This window comes from Fringilla coelebs (assembly GCF_963513975.1).
Source record: "Fringilla coelebs genome assembly, chromosome: 5".
NCBI lineage: Eukaryota > Metazoa > Chordata > Aves > Passeriformes > Fringillidae > Fringilla > Fringilla coelebs.
Window position 1 is genome coordinate 59,275,801 of NC_140033.1, and position 22,171 is coordinate 59,297,971.

Sequence of the window (22,171 nt, forward strand, 5' to 3'; positions counted from 1 at the left end):
CAGCATTAGTCAGGGCTCAGGTCTTCACAGCAGCTGAGTGAAAAGCAGCTGCTAGAGCCAGACCTGTGAGGAGGAGGAAGGGAGGAAGAGGAGGATGCTCAGCAGAACCACACCAGGGAGAGTAGAATAAAGCACACAGAAGGACAAGCCCAGATCAAGTCAAAGAATGTTTATTCATGTGAGGTCAGTTCAGACATAACCAGATTGAAAACCTTTCTTTCTCAGAGCACCCTGGAGAAATACACAGAACTGAAAACCCAGGACAAGCACAGCAGCAATCCCAAGGCCTTGGGCACACCTCACTAATTGGGGGTGGCCCCAGAGCACCCCGTGCTCAGTACAGTGGCTGGGCAGCCTGGGCTTGGCGCTCCATCTCTGCTGACACTTCTCAAGAGGGGACGGAGCTGTTTAGAGGAAGCCATTTGTTACAGGGGCAGGCCTTCTCCTCCTCCTCGACCCCAGCAACATCCCTTTCCCACCCCACCTTTCATCAGAAGCTTATCTGCTGCCCAGAGAGGCAGCCAAAAAGTTCATCCAGGTTGGAATTTGAAACCAGAGATTCTCAGACGCTGTGGCTCGGGGAAACGGTGCCACCATCAATTTTAGAACTAAATCTCAGGGAGTTTTTATTCTATTTGTACAGGGGCTAATGAGTAGCTTGGGATGTGAACACTAACCCCAGGGCATAATTCTGAGAACAGGATGATAGATTCTCAGTCTCCTGCTCTAATTATACAGGCAAAAATTGGAATGGGAATGAGAAGAGTCAAGAACAGGACTCAGGCCCCATATCAGTTTAATGGCATCATTTTCCCAAGCACTGAAATACTTTGAGGGTCAACAAAAAGATGCAACAATCACCTCCACCCAGAGAAAAAGACTCAAAAAAAAAAAAAGGGGCAACTGAGTTCCACATTAAGCAAAGCTGTGCATGGAGACATAACTACAGAAGCAGCAATCACCAAGCAACCGTTCAAAACTGTAAAACCGTAAGGCACTAATGATGTTCCACTCATTACAATCAACACATAACTAAAAATTGACATTCATCAATTAAAAAATAAAATAAAATAAAATCAATGCACATTTTGAAAAGGCAACTGTTCCCATTAAAAAAGTTTCAAATTCTCAGCTCCAACTTTTGCTGCTCCCCACCTTCATCCAGGCACTGACTAGTTAAGAGTGTTTGCTCACAAGTTCTGCAGGTTAACACAGACCTATATTACAATGAAACATCTCAAGGCATGAACAGAAAGCATTTTTTTGAGAAGTTACTCAGTCTCAGTAATTCCATTAAGATCACCAATAAATGTTAGAGCTGTCAGTTGGTCACCCCACTTACCACAGTACTGCAAAGCACTCAAACACTACCTCAGCAAGCACTGCCACTTGTTTTTACTGCTTGCAGGCACACTTGCATCTACCTTTCCCTTCAAGGTACAACTCAAGCTCCCAAACCTTGGAGCTTGAGGTCCCCTACGCAGCCATAGCCACAGCAACATGAGGGGAAACAGCAGCAGCTGCTTATTAATGCTACTCCACGAGTACACTTCAGCCCCTCTCTGAGAGCAGCTAGGTCCCTTAAATTCCTTGAATTCCATTCTGATCCTGTTTTGCTAGAGATGAGCAATTGCCCAAGGAGTATCAAGTCAGTGACACCAGTTTCCTTCAGAAAGTCACCTCACATCCATTTTGGTCAGTATTGGTCAGGTTCAATAAACAAAGTAGTGAAAGTGTTTGTATCCCATTACTGATCCCTGAAGCCATTCAAGGATCCTTTAGACACAAAGGACCTATTAAGGCTTATTTCAGAGATTACATGAAGTATTGCACACTATCTGTCTGCTTCAACAGTTTTAAAAAATGAAATCTCATTTCTCAGAGATTAGTAACATTATTAAAAATGTTAAAAACAAATACAGAGGTAACTTCTTCCTGTGATTCTACTGGAATATGTAACAGTTAATAGATGGGAATAGCAGAGGTCCATCTGTGCAGAGATTTAGCAACAGCAGTTTTTAAACAACTGGACAGCATAAATCCCAAATAATTATTTTTGCCCTTTCTGAAAGCTAAGGTGATCTGAAATCTAGGACTATCCATGAACTGCACTGTATGATTTCACCAGCACAAAAGAGCATCAACATTCATTGCAAGACAGCCTCCTGAAAACCGTCAGTTTCAAAGAGCTGACTTTGGTCAGCACATCCAGAAATAAATAAGAAAAGGTATAGGAATGGGACACCCAACAGAAGACCCTGGTGTGACTGCTGGAAGGGTCTGGGAAGCTGGGACAATCCATCAGTCTCTTGGATTGTCTGGCTTAGGTCAGCAGCTCCATGACACAGGTGGTCTCAGGATGGGTATTTGGTGCTTCACGACTGAGCTCACCACAGGCAAGTCAATCAAGTCTTGTGGAGCCCTTTTGAATCAGTCCAAACCTGGAGGATGTAACAAAGGAGTCTCCCAGTTTTGATGAGTGTCCCAGCTGTCAGTTGCACACAGCAGTCCAGGCAGAGGGAGCAGAAGTCACTCTGCCAGTATTCGCAGGCGCTGCTCGTGCAGCAGCAGCCTGATCTCCCTCACTATCAAGGGTGAAATGAACAGGATTGTGGAACTTGTCTGTGGAAAGAAGCAAATGCAGGACAATGAGCACAGAGCAACCAGAGCTGCAGTCCCCCCTGCTCCAGTGTGCATCCAAGGCCATCCCAGGAAGACACAGGCTTAGAGAAGCAATGACAGAGTGGCAGAGCAGAGGAAGAGCTGAGCTTGCAGGAAAGCTCATACAATTTCAGCTGTCATGATCACCTCTTCATAAAGATGAGCTCTCCAGCTCCTCAGTGACCTTGCTCCTCACCACCTCTGCTGGTTAACAAAGTGGCCTTCTCTCTTATCAGCACAGATGCAAAGACATCTCCTGGCACTTCCAGCAGAGAAGACCAAGTAAATTGTGCAGTGTTCACCACTGTGGTGATGCTGAGGACATCAGGGCCTCAACAGCTCTCTGCTCCAGCAGCAAAACAGAGCTAAGGCATTTTCAGTTTAGTTTCAATATCCTCACCACACTTTGCACTAATCTTCAAAACCTAACAAACAAGCAGCTTAACTTCAGCTCTCTGAAAATATTAGAAACTATGTATCATGGAGAGGAAGGAGGGAGAAGCCTCACCTTGGAAGTCAGGTGGTATGAGCTTTAGGAAATGCATACAGGTATTTTTGGGCAAGTACTTTTGTGTCTCTGCTACAATCTCAGTTCCTGTTGGGTAACATGACTTTAAAGGATCCAAAATGAACTCATTTGACTTAGACAACCTGAGGCAAGGCCACACCACAGGCCACTTTGAGAATGGTATCAGAAGTCACAGTTCTCATGTTCTCACAAAAAGATCCTATGGCAAATTGAGCTTTGTCAAAGAATTTTTTTAAAAAGTGATTTCTTACCATTAAAATGAAGAAATAGAAAACCCACATCCATCCCAGGTTCTCCTGGATCAAAGACACTAGATACTAAACAGAAAGGGAAAAAATATTATTCAAACTGGGAAGATAAACATGGCTTTCAGGCATGACACTTTCATTTTCTAGACTTTGTGGGCTGTTGGCACTCCACATAGAGCTGATCACAAAATCTTCCAACTGATCTTTTCCTGTCAGAAGGGATGACTCAGGACAGCAGCCTTTTTCTGTATGAAACCCACAGTTTCAGCAAAGCACAGATACCACCCTGAAGCTTTACAGTAACTCAGAACAGCACAAAGACAGAACTGAACTACAGTTTCAAAGGGTGACAAATTGACTCTGCTGAATACAAGGTTTTTGCACGGAACACTGGGACATAAGTGGATGTAAGTACTCTCAGAAGAACTAAAAGCTCTAGAATGGGTTATAAATTACACAGGACACATTTTCAAGAGCTGTGCTACCAGTAACTGCTTAACCCTTCATCTAAGCAAGACTTGAGACTACACTCTGTTCTGAGCTGCACCCTGGCTCAATTGGGCAGCCTGGGCCACACAAAAAAATGTATCTCTTATTAGCAGATTTATACTCAGATGCTGCACAAGGGCCTCCCTTCTTCACCCCTGGGCATAACAGAACAGGATCTGAATTTCCAACATGCTCATTGTGCTTTTGCTGTCACTCACACACCCCCGGAATGACGTCGTGGTTGTCTCTGCTGGAATAAATGCAGTGTTAGAAGGGGAGGCAGGTGGAATCTCTCAGAAGCAAAGACCCACTTTTTATGATGATGTGAGTTTGGATGGTATGTGTGTGGGAAGACAAAAACAGAGATGATGCCAGAAGAACACTGAGTGTAACAGTGCACTGATATTTGTCCTCAAAGCACTTGTAATTTTCCATGTTCAGAGGAGATAAGCAGCATCTATCCTAGAACAGTGACTGAATGATTGCATTTATCAGGCAATCAATGGCAAGCACAAACCCAAAGCTCTTTCTAGAAAAGAAACTCACAAGCCTCGCCTGCATCCTTGGTATTTTATCACCACTGGAGGATGCCTGGAGAAACACTGGCTCAAATCTCTCTACTAAATCCTCTCCAAAGCACCACTGTGCTCTTTCACATAGCTAACACTTGTATTTGAGAAGAAAACATCCCCAGTGGGCACACTGTCAGCTTCCTCCTCTGCAACACTCCACTCCTCAGACTGTAAGGACTACTGGAGCAAGTGGGGCTGGGTTTACAAAGTGTAAAAGACATCCACAGATAAAAAGAGAAAGCACAAATAAGAGCAAATTTTAAATCACTTCATAAACACTGTAACTTTCATAATAAGTATTCCAATTTTACTCTGTTATAGAGACACATTCATCTGTAAGAGCAGGTTTGCCTATCACCTCAAAACAAAAAAATAACTTTTTTTCACACTTTGAAAGTCTGTAAAATTCACTTGAATTACCAAAGTGCCTTAACATTAGCACTATGAATACTTAAGTTGAGTTCTTATTTACATTGTTTCCACTGGAAATTGTTAAAACAGAAAAGTTCCCTTCGTAAATTTTTAAGTAATTATTTTTAAAAAAATCCCAACCCTCTCCTTCTCCCCCAGCAAAATTCAGATTGAGGAATGCACTAACATCTGTAACCACAACAGACACTTTTCCTCCTTCCCCAGACCCCTCTTTTCCTTGGCAGCCTCACCTGGCCCACGGCAGCACCAATACTGCCTGTTCCATCCACAATTCCTGTGACTGTCGCCAGGGCCTCGCTGCTGCCTTTCACCAGATCCTGACGCCCCAGGTCAGCAGAAATTGCAGAACTGATCATGTTAGAAGGGCCTCCGATGAAAAATCCTGAAAGAGACAAGAAAACAGCCTTGGTGCAAAACAAATACATAGATTGTCAACAAAACATCATCAAAACACAGATTTTCTACCCTGAAAGCTCAGGACAAGAATTAAGTCTAGGGACAGTGCTCAGAGACAAACTGCAGGAAGAGGGGTACCTGAAACACACAGTCATGGAACACCCTGAATATCTGGAGTTGTCACACAGAAATAGCTAACAAGAACATTTTAATTAGCATGGACACCCATGCTACAGCCTCAGTCTCCAGGGGTTCATGGAAGAGATGGAAGGCAAAAAAAAAAAAAAAAAAATCCCACAACAACAGGACAGAGAGTTCTGAAATAAGAGTGTTTGGAAAGAAAGGCTCTATTCATGCAGGGCTAATTCCATAACACAGCACAGTATGTGTGGTAGCACAAAAAGCTTGTGACCTCTCCCAGCACATGGGGTATTTTGGATTCTGACAAACACCCTCAAGTTTGAGCTGCAGCTCATGACTCTGCCATATACTCACTTCCTCAGATAACAGATCACTGCTAGGTATTTTGGCATAAATCCACCTCCATCATACTGAGCCAAGACAGATCCCCTCAGCTCCAGGCCATGATTCTATATAGTCTGTATTCTATACCTCCCTCTGTATGGCAGTTTCCTACAGCTGTTTTCCAAAGGTAACAGAAACTGGGGCCCAGTTTTCACTCTTTCTGCAAAACCAGCAGAGATGGCAGCACACACAAATACCTTACCACCACCTGGCTGGTGATACTGATTGTTCTGCAATGAATTTACATTTCTACCAGCATAACAGTGGATTTTGAGAAGTTACCTGTAATTGCCATGATCACAGCATTGATAGGTTTGCTGTTTGGGGAACCTGCAAGAGAAAGACCAGGTGAGTGTAAATAAAACTTGAATAGTAAGAGAATCCTTCTTTTATCTCTCTGGGGAAGTCAGATTCAGCCCAAACTCTCACATCACAAAGTATTCAGCACTTGAATCAGCCCTTTTTTCCAAAACACTAATTCCTCCTCACAAAGCCATGTCTGAACACCTACAGGTTCCCCTTGCCTTTCCAGCAGCATGTGTACATGCTGCTAGTTTTCCACTACAGCCCCTCAGTGCCTTTTAGACTGATTTCCCTGGTATCTCACTTCCAGGCATCACCTGAATTCCTCACTCCCTTCCCCTCAGAGCCCACACATGCTGAGTTACTGCACAAGGCAAGGTGCACCCTCTTCATATATTCTCAGGCCATTATCACTCTTAGGAGCAACACACTATGGGCACAATAAGGTTTCCTGGTTTGGCTGATGGAAGCTGCATTATCACACTGCAGGAACTTTGGATCACCTGAGGCTTCTGTATCTGCCTGGACAGTAGCACATTTTGAGCTAAGTACAAGGCACCTGGGGCTCTGGCTGCTCTGCTACCTAGTCACAAACTTCATCATCAATAATTTCATGTTTATTTCCAATTCATTTTTTAAAGCAATGAATTAATACAAGAGCCTACAAAAACTCCACCAAACCAAATCCTTGCTATTCAATGATAATAACTTATTGACCTTACTTCAAGACCATCTGAGTAAGCCTGCATGCTTTCAAAAGCCACTGTTCATTTCCAGATCCAGCAGAAATTTCTGCCCACAGATCTGAAAGTGCTCTATAAAAGTCTGTCTGGACCACCATCCCATTTTGGAGGAACACACAGAGAAGTGAAATCAAATCCCACTGAGTTAAATCACTCTGTACCACAGGACATTGTCTGAAAACAAACCTGTCACCCCTAGAAGTGCTTCTTGGATGTTTCACAGAAATTACATCTTCCCATCTCCTCATACTCTGTTTTCCCAAGACTCCTTTCAAAAAACAGACACCAAGAACTATATCTATCACAAAAGAGGCAGAAACGCTCCAATTTCACCATTTTCAGAAGTCTAAGTAGTGAAGTCTAAGAGCTTCTCCAGCCTCTGAGTAGTGAATATATACTCCAGCACAGATCTGTCCACAGGTTCTCTTTCCTCATAGTATAGGGATGCACCTGAGACTTCTTCCTCTGCCAGTTATGGTGTTGACACAATGACAATGCCAAAAATCTCACTGACACTGGAGAAGGATCAGTACCAGAAGGATCAGTACCATAACTCACCACTACAGGGAAATCCAGCCACTCAGAGAATTCATTTCCACCCAATTAACCAGAGAACAGATTTCTTTCTGTGCAGTGCCACACTTGAGCAAAATAGACCAAAAGGCCCCATTCTGATCCAGAAGCAGTTTGAAGACCAGAAAACATAATGAGAACAGGCTGTGCTCTGGCTCTCTCCAGGAGGTACTGAATGAGCCTCTTATCCCTGTGCAGCACACGAGTACTCACGGCTGTATCCAAAGAGAGAGCCCACAGCAAAGAGCAGGCTCACTGCTAGCACGGGGGCTCTCTTCTGCAGCACATCAGAAATCAAGCCCTGGATAGTACCACCTGTTAAAAAAGAAGTCTCAGTGTCAGGCTCAGGATGCTGATACCTTGAACAAAGCTCATTTCACTGAGCACAGTGGCCTCCTCATCAATACACATTCCCTCTAAAATCCTGAGAGCTAAGCCTCCTGCCCTTACTGCCCCGGACACAGAGACAACAGTAAATTAAAGCAAAGAAAACTACTCATACTGCTTTACTGGGAAGTTATTGCTTCTTTTTTCTCTGGTATGCCACTAGCCAATGCTCCTACTTTCCTTTCTCTTCCCCTACAGGACCACCACAGCTCTAGAACCACCACAACCCTGGATGAAGCAAGCTGAACGCTGTGGCTGGCTCCTTTGACTGAAAGTGCAAGAAAAGGCAACTCTCTTTCACAGAGAAAACATTATCACACAGAGGCCTCACATTCTCTGCTTTCTCATCTACTAAGGGCAAGTGCAACTGAATGCAACAAATGCCAAAGGCCAATAAAAATCACCTTACGTACCATTGGTACCTCTGCAGGAACTGCTCTGCTGGTAAAAGCCAGAATGCTGAGAAAGCCTAGTGCAGAAAATGCCACAGAGGCAAAACCAGACCCTGAATGGACCCAGACGAGAATGTCTATTATAGGAAAGCTAATTGGAAAAGGGAATAAAGCTAGAACCTGAGCACAGGACAGTGGAAGTCTAAACACATATACAGAATATACTCTTGATTCTGGAGAAATCGGGTCAGGTTTTGCAGCCAGCAGAAATAAAAGCAATTAGGTTTAATTTCTGAACATAACACTGTTGGTGCCTGCTCTCCTGAGATCTGCAATGAATCTGTCCTTAGAAACACAGGACAGACAGGACAGTACAGAACCCACCAAGTCCAGATCTAAATCTGTACCTGTCAGAAAGGAAGTAGCAAGCAGGGCCCCATTTTGTACACAGAACTTTTCTAGAAGTCCTAGTCAGTGAAGGGGTAATTTTCAAGGATATGACAGTGCCCTTCAGTTATATGTTAACTCTTTAGGGGGTCATACACTTTGTGTTTAAGGAAAAAAAATAAGCCAAGCAGCCACAAACAAACCTAGACTTTTCCCACATTAAGTGACCAGCTAGGTCCCACTGAACACAACGGCTCTGGCTGCATTCACTGTCTTTCAATCTCAAACACTAGGGAGGCAGCTGCAAGAAGGTGTCACTCCCCTGCTCACTCACCTATGATTCCTCCTACATCATACCAGATTGAGAGCTGGTCAGCTTCTGCTTCTTTCCATCCAAAGTTGTCGCTGAGGTAGAAGGGCAGCCAGAAGAAGAAAGAGTAATTCACCAGCTTCAGGCAGGCATAAGCCAAGGAGTACTGGAACAAAGAGAGGGCCAGCAAGCAGTTAGCACTTGAGAATTGCAAGCAGCATTTCTGCTTATTTCCATAAAGCTCTGCATCCAGCTAAAGCTTTCAGGGGAAAGCACTTCCCAACTTCATGTAAGAAGGCAGCATCATGAAAGTTTAATGCTGAACATCAAAAGGAACCCAGGAATACAAAAATCATTGTCAAGAAGGTAATTTTTTATCACTGAATGCAATGGGTTAATGCACTTTCAGTGTAATCTTGAGAAGAAATGACACTAGGCTTCAAAAAACGAAGAAAATTTAATTCACATTCTGAAGAGAAGGGAGCCAACCACTGACACGAAACAAGCTTGAGATTTAGTCATCTGTGCATCATGCTGAGAAAAGTTATGTGAAGTGGTTCCCCTTTGCTATCTTGTGCTGCTCAGAAGGCTCATCTGCTTACAGCACCAGAAGAGAAAGCTTCACCCATAGTCCCCAGGCAGGTATTCCAGGACATGGGACGAAAGGTTTGGCCAAAGCTGAGCACAGGCTTCCAAACCCAACAGCTGAGACAACTTTCTTTTGGTTGCTGGGCTCAGTTTATCCTTAGCTAGCAGATCTTCTCCTACAGAGCCTTCATGTGTGTGGCAAAGATTAGTTCTCAGGGGACTGCTGGCCCAGCATGCAGAGGGACAGGTCACTCTACTTCAGTAAAGACAGCAGTTCAAGGAATCCACTGGAAAAGGCAAACAAGGATGAAGATGTCAAAGCACAGCCTTTGAGGCTCTTTGCATATGGACACTTGACTTCGAATTTCAAAAAGCAGATCTTCTTATATATTAAATTCCACAAAATCATCTCTTTTGAATTTATATTATTTTAATAGATACAGACTTCTAAGCTGTATTATTAATGCTTTTTCACTCTTACAGGACACAAACTAATTTCCACCATACATGGAAGACATGGGGATGTTTGGTAGGGTTCTTCTGCCTCTGGGTGTGAAAAGTGCACTGTACAAAGTGATATTTATTACAACACACTAAGAAACTGTCTACCAGACTGTCTGAGTGATTAAACATTGAATTCCTAGAGGCTAAGGGGAAAGCTGTCTGTACTAAAACTCTTCCACTCAGCAGGAGATGAGAGGAGGAGTATCACTCAGCAGGAGATGAGAGGAGCTACAGAAAAAATATGTCAAATAAATTCTTTGTAGAATCTTGACAAGGCTTTGGAGATTCTCTCAGTATTTGGTCTCTCACCAACCTGACATGGTAGCCCTGTTTGGCTGGGGCACTAAGCTGACATCAGATAAACTCCAACTCAGAGGTGCTCAGGTTGCTGGATTAGGGCGTGGAACGTGTCCCCAAAAGCCAAAGTTCAAAGCAAGCAACCTCAGGTGCTGCCATCTCCTTTTGCTCAGGCCAGTGAAAAAAGTCACACATCAACTGAGGCAGACACCATCACTAACATTTTCTGTGAGGCATTTATCCAGAGTAGGAAAGACCTTAAGATGGGTTTGCTTTCTTTTGCCATCCCTCAACTGCAGCCTTAACAACAGGACTGTGGTTGTCCTGCACTCAACAGGACAATGCACCCATCCCTTCCAGATTTTCTGTTGCCTTAATGAGCAACTGCCTTGCTCATTAAGGGTACCTGACAACACTGCCCATTCAGTAGTTCTGCTCCATGGCAAATCCAGGCAGTTCCCACTGCTCTGCTGAGCAGACACTCTGTCCCCTTTCTTGTACTGGTTCTAGTACTCAGGGGCACACAGAATGCGTGTCCTGCTGTAGAAGGTTAAACATTGTTTTTTAATGATAGGTTAACTTTTCAGCTGAACATGAATTGGGCAATGCTGCTGATACAGAAGCACAAGTTTTCAAGGGACAGGACAAGGATATGTGGAAACTGCATCACCAGACCTTGTTTCCTGTTGCTCATAAAAAACCCTGCACACTTTGCCAGATGTTACATCATGCTGATTCAGGCTTTCCAGGACAGATTTCTGCTTTAAGATAATGAAAAAACTCCAAATCTCAGAATCAGTGCCACAGAGCTCTGTGTGATGCTCAGTTAGGAGTGAGAACCCCACTCCTCAGGGCAGGCATCTACCTTACCTAGGAAGCATCCTACAGCCACCTTTGGCCATGGCCTCCCTTGCAAATTCACAGCAGGAAGGGCAGGATCCCTGCTGCCCTTCACTGGCTCATTACATACATTCATGAAGCAGGATGGGAAGAGCAACACACACCACACATCCAGATAGCATCATCCATGTACACAAGGATAGCAGGCCCAACCCCAACATTTTAACAGCATGAGACATCCGACGCCAACCACTACAACATATGGTCAGCATATTAACAATGATGTGTACAAATCCTGGCAACACAAAAAGACAGCTTTATGTTCAACAGTTAAGTCAGCTCTTACTTAAGAATCTGTGTCCTCACCAGTACTACACCAGGAAGGCAACAAGCCTGGAAAAAGCCAATGGCCTTGGGCTGGTTGTCATTGTCAGTTGCTTGAATGGAGTAATTCTGGTCATCATCATCTACATCATCATTGCCCATTAGGGGTCTGTTGGCATCTTCTTCCACACTGGCTTTGTCTTCATCTGCTCCAAGCTCAGGGAGGCCTAAGTTTTACAAGGAATAAGCAACAGGAAAAACAGACCACAGACTGTTCACCCTCTCCCCACTCTAAAGCTATGCTCACTTCTTTTAAGCAATTCTACCTTCCAGCAGTTCCCTTGCTCTCCCATACCTCCATCCTCCTTTGGCTTAGAAACTCTTCTAGATGGTGTTCTGCAGTGCCGCCAGTTTCTACCCTTTGTCTTCTAGGGCTCTTGAAAGTACTGTGTGATCCTGGCGTCGGCTTTGTCTGCTCTGAGTGTCTGGCCATTAGTTGGAAGACACAACAAATTAGTGCACTCCCCCCTTATTGGGGGTTGGGATCCTCAGCCCTGGCCCTGGGTGCCACCTCCCTTGAGCGTGGAGGCTGAGTAGCAGCAGGGACTCAGACACCTGCTGCCTGTTATTGCCTCTGCTGGAATGGAAGGTCTGGGAACTGCATTGTGCTTCCTGGGATGCAGAGCACTCTTACGAGCACACTTTATGGCAGCTTTAGAGCTCCCAACTTTACAGCCTTTGCAGGCACCTGGGAAACCTCCTCCATGGCCCTCTCAAAGCTCCAAAGTTCTTTTGTTTCCCTGTTGCACTCTGACTTGCCTACCACTTCTCAGAGAAGAAACACATCCAACCCAAGAGTTATTTATCTGGCTGTGGGAGACCTGCAGACCAAAACTACTTTCCCTTCCCACTGCACACTTAAGGCTTGCCATAGTTTTCTCCTACAATAGCCAGTTATCAGTTTGCCCGCTGTTTCTTTAACAAATACTGATGTTTCAGGTGAAGAAAAACTGGTAATTAGAATAATTAGGCATATGCTAGTGGAGATGTTAGAGCCAGGCTGTTTTATTTTGCTTTAAAAAACATCCAGACCCTATTCACGTGACACATGGTAGCATTTAGCGTGATCTTGGCAAGCAAAGCATTTGCTCCATTAAATGCACTAAGGTGCAGCACCATTTGATAAGAGGCCTGAGGATAAATGCTGTCAGAATGAGTAGTACTCCATGGGAAGCTGCAGATCTGCTCTCCATGAAGGGACTGAAATAGCACAGCTCTTCCACTCACCCACTTCCTTCGGCGACGTCAGGAGCCCAAAGAACACAATGACTCCTCCAGCAAACTGCACTGAGGCCGTCACCAGGAAAGCATACTGAGCAGAAAGAAATAAAACATTCTTTTTTAAAGCACTTTCAGTCCTATACACCTCCCTCTCTAATGAGGATTTCTTTACATTCCAACCTCATGAGAGGGGAAACACAGCTACAACAACCCAGACTGCATCCATGACACCTGGAAACAAGTGATCACTGCATTTCCTGAACAGACTGGGTCCTATCTAGGCTTATCTGTACTGAGGTGACAGCAGGGAGGAAGGAGCTGAGCCAACACAACCAGAGATCCAGCTCTATTGGAAGGGACTGCTCAAAGAAGAGTCAAGCACCAAATTCAGACAAGGTTGCTCAGAGCCTTGATCAATCAAATTCTTGAAATCCTCCAAAGACAGATCCTCCAGGGTCTGTACCCTTGTTCCAGTGCTTAACATACATCATAGGAAAATGGCTTTCCAAATATCCAAATAGAACCACCCCTGCTTCACTTCACACCCACTGCTTTTTTGCTCTCTCAAAGTGCAGTCCTGGAAAGAGTCTGACTGATTTCTCAGCAATCTTCTCCCAGGCTTTGGAAGGCTGCTCTTGGTGCTCTAAGCCTTCTTATGTCCAGAGTGACCAGCTCAGCTCTGCCAGCCTCCTCAGAGGCCCCATGCTATGAGATGTGCTGGTCACTCCCATTCCCTATGTTCAGTTGTCCACTGCCACACAACAGCCTGGCCTCTTCCCAGTCACAGCAGCTATGCCTCTATACCCTTCCAGCTCCAGGGACTCCAGTCAACTCAGAACCTGTGATGGATGACTCTGAAGAGCACTTGAAGCCACCCAAAATCAGAAGAAGGTATAGTGTGACACTAGAGCTCCTTAATAACATCAGTCCCTTTTACAGAGGAGTCTTGGGCTCATTTCTCCCAGCTTGGAAAAGTCAGGAAAGGAACAACTTTTCTATTCTGCTTCCACAGAATTCAGGAAGATGAAATTGGATACATGAGGCTGTTATCTCTCAAAGACAGGATAAAAAAAGAGTGTCCCATTCAGACATGCAGGTGTAGCTAGAAGCCAGGCAGCAATACCTACCTCATAGCCATACTTGAGAACACAGGAGGCAAGGAATGCCCCAAGGATATTTCCCACAGATGCACAGGCACTCCAGAGTCCAAAGACAAAACCTCTCCTGCAGAAGGGAACAAAGATTTGAAGCAGAAAATGCAAGGACAGATGACATTAAGAACAAGACACAAACAAAACATTAAGTAAACTTTAACTTATTAATAAAGTTACACCATTTTCCCTTCCATTTCAAAGGGGCTCAAAGTTCATTTAAAACAAAACACGTAACTTCAAGGTGCCAAATAGATAAGCCAGGAACCCTGAAACATCTGTGTTAAAGGAGAATGAGCTGGCAACAAGGTTACAAACTATGACTAGAGCTCATCTGCAATGCCCTGAAGTGAGAGTAGAGCCTAGCATGACTCAGTTATTAGCTCTATTGCTAAGCAGAGAGAAACTGGTTTTTCAGTGGTATGAAAATTAAAATTCAGTCACTCTACACTATGGGATCTTTGAAGTTTGAACTTATGCTTTTAACACAGTTGTGTTCACACTAGGCTGCTCTGTGGCTCCACAAAAAAGTGAAAGAGAGAATGTAACAAGTAAGGCATATTTCATCCTAACTAATTTTAATTATGATCTAACACTTGGCCTTTCTGGTTTGAGAATTTCAGCTCAATCTGTTACTCAGCATGTCAGATAAGTGAGTCACTGAAGAAAACTCAACTTACCCAGCTTTTCCAAACCAATTTCCCATGACAGCAACCACACAGGGCCAGCCAGTGGACTGCAGCAAGCCATTCACAACCCAGAGACAGCAGTAGAACCACTTGTTGTAGAAATGCAACCATTCTGTGAGTGTGCCAAAGGAGAACGCCTAGAGGAGAGCAGGGGGAAAACAGAGAAGACACCCTGAGGCTACTGCTGAAAGACAAGGAGGAGTGGGGTCCTAAAAAAAGGCACAAGCTTTCAGGGAGCTGTGCAGGGGCCAGGGCAGAGGCCAGGCTGGCGTTGTTTGAGACACAGCACAGGGCTCACAGCACCCTCTGCTGAGCCAGCACAGCTCTGACTCCAGACAAATGTGCTGTCATGGCACTACCTCTCCAAAAGACCTTGCCTCCCCAAACAGCACAGCTATAACAGAAGAGAAGGAAGACACAAATAGTTTCAATGACAACACTAAAAATACAGTAGCCTCTTGATCTGCTCTTGTACTGACATGCTAATCTGTGAGGCTCTCTGCAAACACAGAACCCTCACGGGTCACGTATCTTCACCAAACTTAACACAAATACTACAGCCAGGGCTCAAATTACCAACTGCTCTAACCCAAAATAAACACACATTGTGGCACAGTGTGCTTGATGCACACTTGCAGTCATGTGTCTGCAGAGCCCAACAGGCCACAGTGGGGTTTGTAGCCACTGGTAAAACAAACACACTCCACACATTTTACCACTACTTTAATAACCAGAAAACCACAAGATAAAACTGATTTACACTTATCTGAACTGGCTTGAACTTGAACACAAAACATCTTTTGTTTTAAGCATTCTTTTTTGACACATACCCTCCTGGCAATTATATAAAATAAGTAAATGAGTGCCTGGTATTGTTAGGATGTCCTTTAAAGAACAGAGCAAAGATTGTGTTTGGAAGCAAAAGCCTTGATAACAACATACATGGTTTAAGAGATTAAGTTATACTACAAACCACTCCACAAAAGCCCAAATACACTAATCTTGAACAAAAGCTGTTCATCAAGTCTCTAGACAGTGTCTCAAACTCAGTAATGTCCTTCTGACACAGTGTCCAGAGCTAGACATTTCAGGAAGGGGAGAGTCATCTATGCTCCATGCTGTAGACAGTGCAGTACATGCATCCAGCACCAAGTCAGACCTGCAGGCTTTGAGACCACTGAGGTACAGCTACAGCTCATGAGCAGATTCACACAGAAACACAGCCTCTTCTCCCCTACAGCAAAACCCTACCCAGAAACCCTCAGGCAGATTTTTCAATCCCACCGCTATGTTCACACTTACCACCAGAGCAGAGGAACACATGCCAAAAGACAAAACCCAGCGTAAATTCAGGCGGTCCCCAACTATGCCGCTGACAAAGAGACCCTGAGAACAAACCACAGCATTAAATAAAGCCAGAGGATTTGCACCTTACAGCTGTAAGAATTAAAACCACATAGAAAGGCCATACTAATCCAAACACTGCTGTTACATCAACATACAGTTTGATTCTAACCACTTCTCCTGCCACCAAAGAAACCCTGCTTGTAGCGGCTCATTACATTTCTTGTTTAAAAGAATTCAGCTGAGGACTCTTGGAGAGACAGAACTAGTCCTCCCCAGTGACAGGGGTGTAAGAAATTCTGAAGTGATAGTATTTCCCTTGTGTTTGTTAACAAGCATCTTCACATGGGTGACAGGCATGGGCAGAACTAACAGAAACTGAAAGAGGTTTGCCTCTGATCTAAGCTTTTTATTGTGGGTGTGATCTTCCCAACAAGAGTCAACCAAAGCTGAGCAGCTTGGGGTTAGTTTTACTCACCACAGCATAGGAAAACAAAAAGATGGTGTCCAATGTTCCCAGGAAGAGAGTTGCTTCTTCTGCATTTGGAAATAAATGGCTGCTGTTCCAGAGCTACAGAGGGAAAATTTTGACAGGTAAATGGGGAGAGGCATAGCTCATTCTACTCTTTTCCAATGGAAACCCCAGCTCCAAAGCAGAACAGCATCTGGCCCAAGCAAGCTTCCATTTCTCCAACACTTTAGTTATCAAATCAGGAACAATTCTGGCATTATCCTCTGTCAGAGAATGTCCACTGACACTTTGCTTCAGTTCTAAAATGCAAGCTAGCAAACCAGAAGTGAGAAACGCTCCTTTCACCTGGATCAAGACAAATGAGTGGCAAAACAAACCCTACTTCTAACAAGCATGCAACTGTTAGACAGCTTCTTACTCTGAGACACTGATGAGCATTTTAATGAATAATACAATAAAGGCATATTCTGTTTTATGTGCAGCATCTCTTCTGCACTTCTCTTGCTGTCTTCACTAAATGAATAATTCCCTTAAAGTATTTGTGGCAGCAGCCAAACTAAGAAATGACAGAAAACAAACAGAAAAGAAAGAACACAAAAACAACAAGGGGAAGAAATAGAGTGGTTGGAAACTATTTACAACAAACTCTAGTCATCACTAATGTTGTTGGGTTTTGTGCTTCCCTGAGTTTCACTTTAGCTTCAATATGATCAAATAAAAGAAAAAGTCTCACTTGTCCCCAAAGAAAGATTAGCGACATCAGATTAAAAAAAAATAGCAAGCTTTGAGGATAATTTGAAGAATTAATGAAGTTAATCAGAACAAAGTTTTCTTCCCTTCCCACCATGCCTCCATTAGAAAACAAACAAGCCAAACACAAGCCTGACCTACGGATGTGCCTAACTCAAATATCATCAGTTTCAGCTTGATTCTACCTCTGCAGGAGGACATCCTGTACAGACAACACTAATCATACATCCACTTAGTTTAACAGATGTAACATAATTTGATAACTAAAGGATCAGTTTGACCATTTTTATTGATCAGACACATGCATCTCAGCATCCAGCAACACCAAACCATCTATATATTAAAAAAATCAAAACAGCTTCCAAAATGTACTAGTTGTTTGAACGCTAGTTAAGGAACTAAATATAAACACCTTGCATTTCATTTTAGCATCCCTGAGATGCTCACTCCTTTTGGCCATACTATAAAATCCTGAACACATTACAAGCCAAATGTACTGTTTTCACTTATCACAAGAAGTCAGCATTTATCATCCTTCTATTCCTTCTGTCAAACATTCAACTAACCAATGATTTCTAATGCAGGCAATGCTCCAGCAGCTGACTTGGAACTCCCAGCCCTAATAGATCTCATGGCCTGTGGCCAAGCTTTTGATGTGAGATTTCTTCCACTTCTCAAAAGCATCAGGACAAAGGACTACAAAAAAACCCCAAAAGCCCTAAGAACCCCATAGTAGGAACCAGGAGGTAGTTCTTGCCTTCTCATTTGTGAGAACCAAGCAGTTTAGATCTTCCTTTCCTTCAAGCAAGCACTGCCAAAACTCCCACTGCTTTAACTGAAACCAGGATTTTACAGACAAGGGGTACTGGATGTTCAGCATGGAAACCAGGCCTTTCAGATGCAAGATAAAATGTCATTCTTCACCATCAATTTAGGATAACAGCTAGCACTGTCAGGCAGCTCTCTTCTCTCCTAGTTTAGCTTTCCTTTTAAGAAGATGGCAGCACCACTGCCACAGAGAAAGCACAGCTAGGATTTCACAGAACTCTCTGTAAGCCCATTAACTGCTTTGGTTTATTGCCTCCAACCCTTCAGAGGAAGAGTCCCCCTTCCCCCTCCTCCATGCTACTGCAGACTCTTCTGGGCCCCCCTTTCCATTGGAACACTGCAGCTTCTTGAGAAGTTCCTCTCTGGGTGCCACTCAGGAAGCTTTCAGCATTGCCTGGTGATCCATAGAACTACAATGCCAACACCTGAAGTTTCCACTCACATTCTGAGAAGTGAGGAACACCTGAAGGGGCTTCTTCAGCCCCACAAGCTCAGCTCACTGGCAGCTGCCCACCATTCCTAGCACCCCCTTCTCCCTTGTGTCCTTACCTCGTATGGCCAGAGCTCAGGGGCCGTGCTGTTTAGGGGGGAGGGAGTCCACTGGCTGGAAATGCTGACTTTGACATTACTGAATGTCTTTCTGGAGGCATGGAGCAGGGAATAACTGCCAGGAAACACACAGATACAGGTTGGTCCAATCTCCTCAGGAGAACGGATGGAAATACAAATCTCTGAGCAGAGGTACACTCAGCCTACCTGAAGAAGGTCAGCAGGAACACAACAATATGATGGTGGGTGCAGTGGGACACAAGGCCTCTGTTGGCAGGCTGCCTCCGTAAGCCTCCAGGCACAGCCATGCTCCTGGCAGCCCCAGCCCCGCTCCTGCCTTGGCCACAAGGGCTGGATGCTGATTAAGTCATTCTTCTTCTTCCTTAAACAGAAGAAGATGGGAAGGGAGGAGAAGAGAAAACCAATTTGAATTAAAACACGTGTATGAATTACAGCTTTGTTCCCCAAACAGCTCGAATCCAGATGGAACAACTCCATGCCATGCCTTTCCAACTTGTTTCACACCACCACCCATTCATCACTTGCACATTCCTCAGTAACTTCTATGCCTTAAGGTGTCTCTTTATTCCCATTCTCCCAGTACCCTCATGGCACTTCTCTTTTGGTTATCTCCTAGCAGATGCCTCTTCAGTGCCCAGGACCAAAGGAACACCCCCTGGATCTACCAGTTTCCAGCATTCTCCCATTACAGACCGTTGTCCACCATTTACACACATGGTGCAGTACAGAGTGACCCTAAATAAGAGCTTTCTGCGGCTACCTGGCTGGACACAGACAGGTGATGAAGCCACAAGAGCAGCATTTGGCTATGGCTGGAGAAGGGTTTGGCATCTGACTGTCTCATTAAGATGTTATTGAAGGAATATGCCCAAGAGTAGACTTGCATAGATGGAAGAAGGGAAGCAGCTGTGAGGACTGTGCTGAAATCCTTTCCTGTTTATTCTCAAGCCTGACATTACAGCTCCATCAGTCCCTAACTCATTAGTACAGCACACAACAAGTCACACCTTCCTGTCCCTACAGGACATGGGTGTAGGGCATGGGTGACACCTGCCTCAACCTGAAGACAACCAGAAACCATCAGTACTGAGGGAAGGCCATCACAGACACAGAGTTTCCTCATGCTGCTCCATGTCACACCACTCCAATGCCCCAGCTGGCATGGCCAAGGGATGATGTTTGCTAACAGGTTTTGGCAAACAGTTCCCCTGGGCAGTGAGGGGATGAATCTCTCTCCCTCCACACATTTCAGAAGACATGCCAACACCACAAACATTCTGAATGCTGAGGAGAGGTAAACTAAAGCACCATCCCTGTTCCCCCAAAGGATCAGCACTGAAACAGGACAGAATATAATGCCTTTGAGTCCTTTTGTATCCACAGGTGCTGTTTGTAATTATTTGCACATCTGACAGAAATCTTTTCAAGTTCAGCTTCATAACCTCACCTGAAGAAAGCAGAATTCATTGCCCAGACAGTCTCTCATCCAAATTTCTGCAGCTGAAAACTCTTTACTTCACACAGACTTTCTATTCCTCCATTTAAAGCTTTCGTCAAGACACCTTTCACTGCAGGCAGTCTCCCTTCCCTGTTCTCTGTGGTGACACATTCCTGACCAACAGCAATATCCAGCTACTGCTGGGTACGTGAACCACTGTGGAAACTGACATCACATCTGACCTCCAAAAACAGAGCGTAGCATGGAGATCCTCCGAGCAACAGGGACCCAGCTATGACAGCTTTGAGACACCAGAGTCACATTTATCCTACACCATGCCTGAACACCTCCCCTCTCACCCAGGGCAAATGCAGTGAGTCTGTACGAGACCTGACCCCATCTGCCTCCACACAGCCCAGGAGCTCTTGAGCCACACTGCCACTGCTCCAGCTGGCACACAGCACCTCCTTGTAGGGACACGTGCCTAGACTGCTTGGGTTCACAGAGAGGGAAAAAGTGCCTACAACTGGAGCTGTGGGAAGCCAAGACTAGCCCTGAAGAGGCAACTTTGCAAGCAGTCTTGGTACTACCTTAATTTGAGGTCCCAGACCATTTCTCAGCACCAGTGAATGAAGACTCAGCACCCACACAAGTACCACACAGTGCAGCAGCAACCCTACAGCCCAGGGCTGTGCCCCACACAAGCTGCACCGAGAAGGGAAGCCAAGGCACTCCAGTTTCCCAGCTCCACGGTCCTTACAGGCCTGTGAGCCACATGGTCTGCTGGTCAAACACAAGAGGTTCCTTGGTTCTCCCTCCCCTCCCACCAGGCAGATAACAGAGCTGTCCCCTGGAAAGCAAAACACTGCCAGTTGTGCAACGCTGTGGGGAAAAGTTCCTTCCTTGGGTAATCAGTCTGCAGCCCAAAGCACAAGATTTACTACTTGCTTCACATCAACATAGGCAAACGTAGATCTTATTTGTTCAAGATACTGAGTCCTTTTAAAGCTAAGACCTGGCTTGACCTTAAAATCACCTGATTTTTTTTAAACAGCATTTGCTATCGAAACAATCTGTTCCTCAGAGCTTCCCAATCTCAGGTCTCCTTTCCAGAAGGCTTTCTGGCACAGGACACTTTCACAGCGTAGAGATAACCACGAAAGATTTTGTTTTCCCTCTATCTTCATCCTGCCCTTTCTATATTCAAAACTGGCACTCTTCCTAGGCTAGAAAAGTTTTTTCTTTAAAGTTAGTCTTCTAATTATTGTGAGAACACCATGGTAACTTTGTGGTGGAGGACGAGCAAAAGGAAGAGCTCACAGAACTCAAAGCAGTGAAGCACATGCCTTTAGAAAAGGAAGTGCTTTTAGAGTCTTAGTCTGCCTCATCTAACTATTTAGCACTATTTACCTACAGCCTGCCGGTATTCTGAGTAAGCTTTTGATAGGTTTCCACCCTTATTTGTTAAGCTCTCCTCGGTGTTCTGCCTTATCCTTTCACTTAAAGGCAAAATAAAACATCTTAAGTTCAAAATAAACACCCTTAATGCGACCCTACTGCCTCCAAAGCCGGCAGGAAAGCGCAGCCTTAACATTCCAAAGTGCAAAACAAACGAAAGGATTTTTTCTTCAAAATAATAATAATTTTTTTAAAAAAACAAATAAAACCCCATTAAAACCCAAACCAACAGCCCCCAACACTCCTATGCCATTTTTTCAAAGAGACAGAAGAAGAGCGGCACAGCCGCAAACCCACCCAGGGCCCTCGGCGGCCAGCACAAGCAGCCCGTCTGTCACCGCGGATGCCCCGCCGGGCGCTCTCCGGGAGGGAGGACAAGGGGCTGCCCGAGCACCCGAACGCTCCGAGAACGCTCCGGGCTGCTGGGGAGGCTCGGGCCGCGCTCCCGCCCCGGGCACGGCAGCCCAGCCCAGCCCAGCCCAGCCCAAGGAGGGGGCGAGGAGGAGGACGCGGCTCCCTCCAGGCGCTGTAGCCACGTCCTTGGTGGGGCGGGGCGGGGCGCGGAGCCGAGCGGGCAGCGCAGGGCAGGGCAGGGCAGGGCTCGGCTCCGGCTCCGCCGCCACCGCCTCACGCCCCGGAGAGCCACCCGGTCCCGCGTATCGTGCGCGGCCCCGCGTACCGTGCGCGGCG

General features: G+C 45.1%; 1 protein-coding gene across 2 annotated transcripts; it reads right to left on the reverse strand.

The window, feature by feature from the left end:
* Positions 1–266: 266 nt before the first annotated feature.
* SLC37A3 (solute carrier family 37 member 3) lies at positions 267–22,110 on the reverse strand. Of its 2 annotated transcripts, none has more exons than XM_084206300.1 (15): positions 21,779–22,110; positions 18,772–18,939; positions 18,565–18,679; positions 16,444–16,536; positions 15,924–16,007; positions 14,613–14,758; positions 13,909–14,005; positions 12,788–12,872; positions 11,543–11,727; positions 8,972–9,113; positions 7,685–7,786; positions 6,135–6,182; positions 5,162–5,313; positions 3,442–3,507; positions 267–2,622 (listed from the first exon to the last, which is right to left on the reverse strand). In XM_084206300.1, exons 2-15 carry the CDS (start codon positions 18,870–18,872, stop codon positions 2,530–2,532), a joined length of 1,509 nt encoding a protein of 502 aa, XP_084062426.1. In that variant the 5' UTR covers positions 18,873–18,939; positions 21,779–22,110; the 3' UTR covers positions 267–2,529. The 2 variants fall into 2 exon arrangements, with proteins under 2 accessions (XP_084062426.1, XP_084062425.1); XM_084206299.1 differs by having other exon boundaries at positions 18,772–18,946.
* Positions 22,111–22,171: the final 61 nt, after the last annotated feature.

Coding starts and splice junctions, on each gene's coding strand:
- SLC37A3 (XM_084206300.1), bottom strand. CDS start 18,872: ATGGCTGTGCCTGGAGGCTTACGGAGGCAGCCTGCCAACAGAGGCCTT. Junction 12,873..13,908: donor TTCTCAAGTATGGCTATGAG/GTAGGTATTGCT, acceptor CTTTCTGCTCAG/TATGCTTTCCTGGTGACGGC. Junction 6,183..7,684: donor CTCTCTCTTTGGATACAGCC/GTGAGTACTCGT, acceptor TTTCTCTTGCAG/GTTCCCCAAACAGCAAACCT.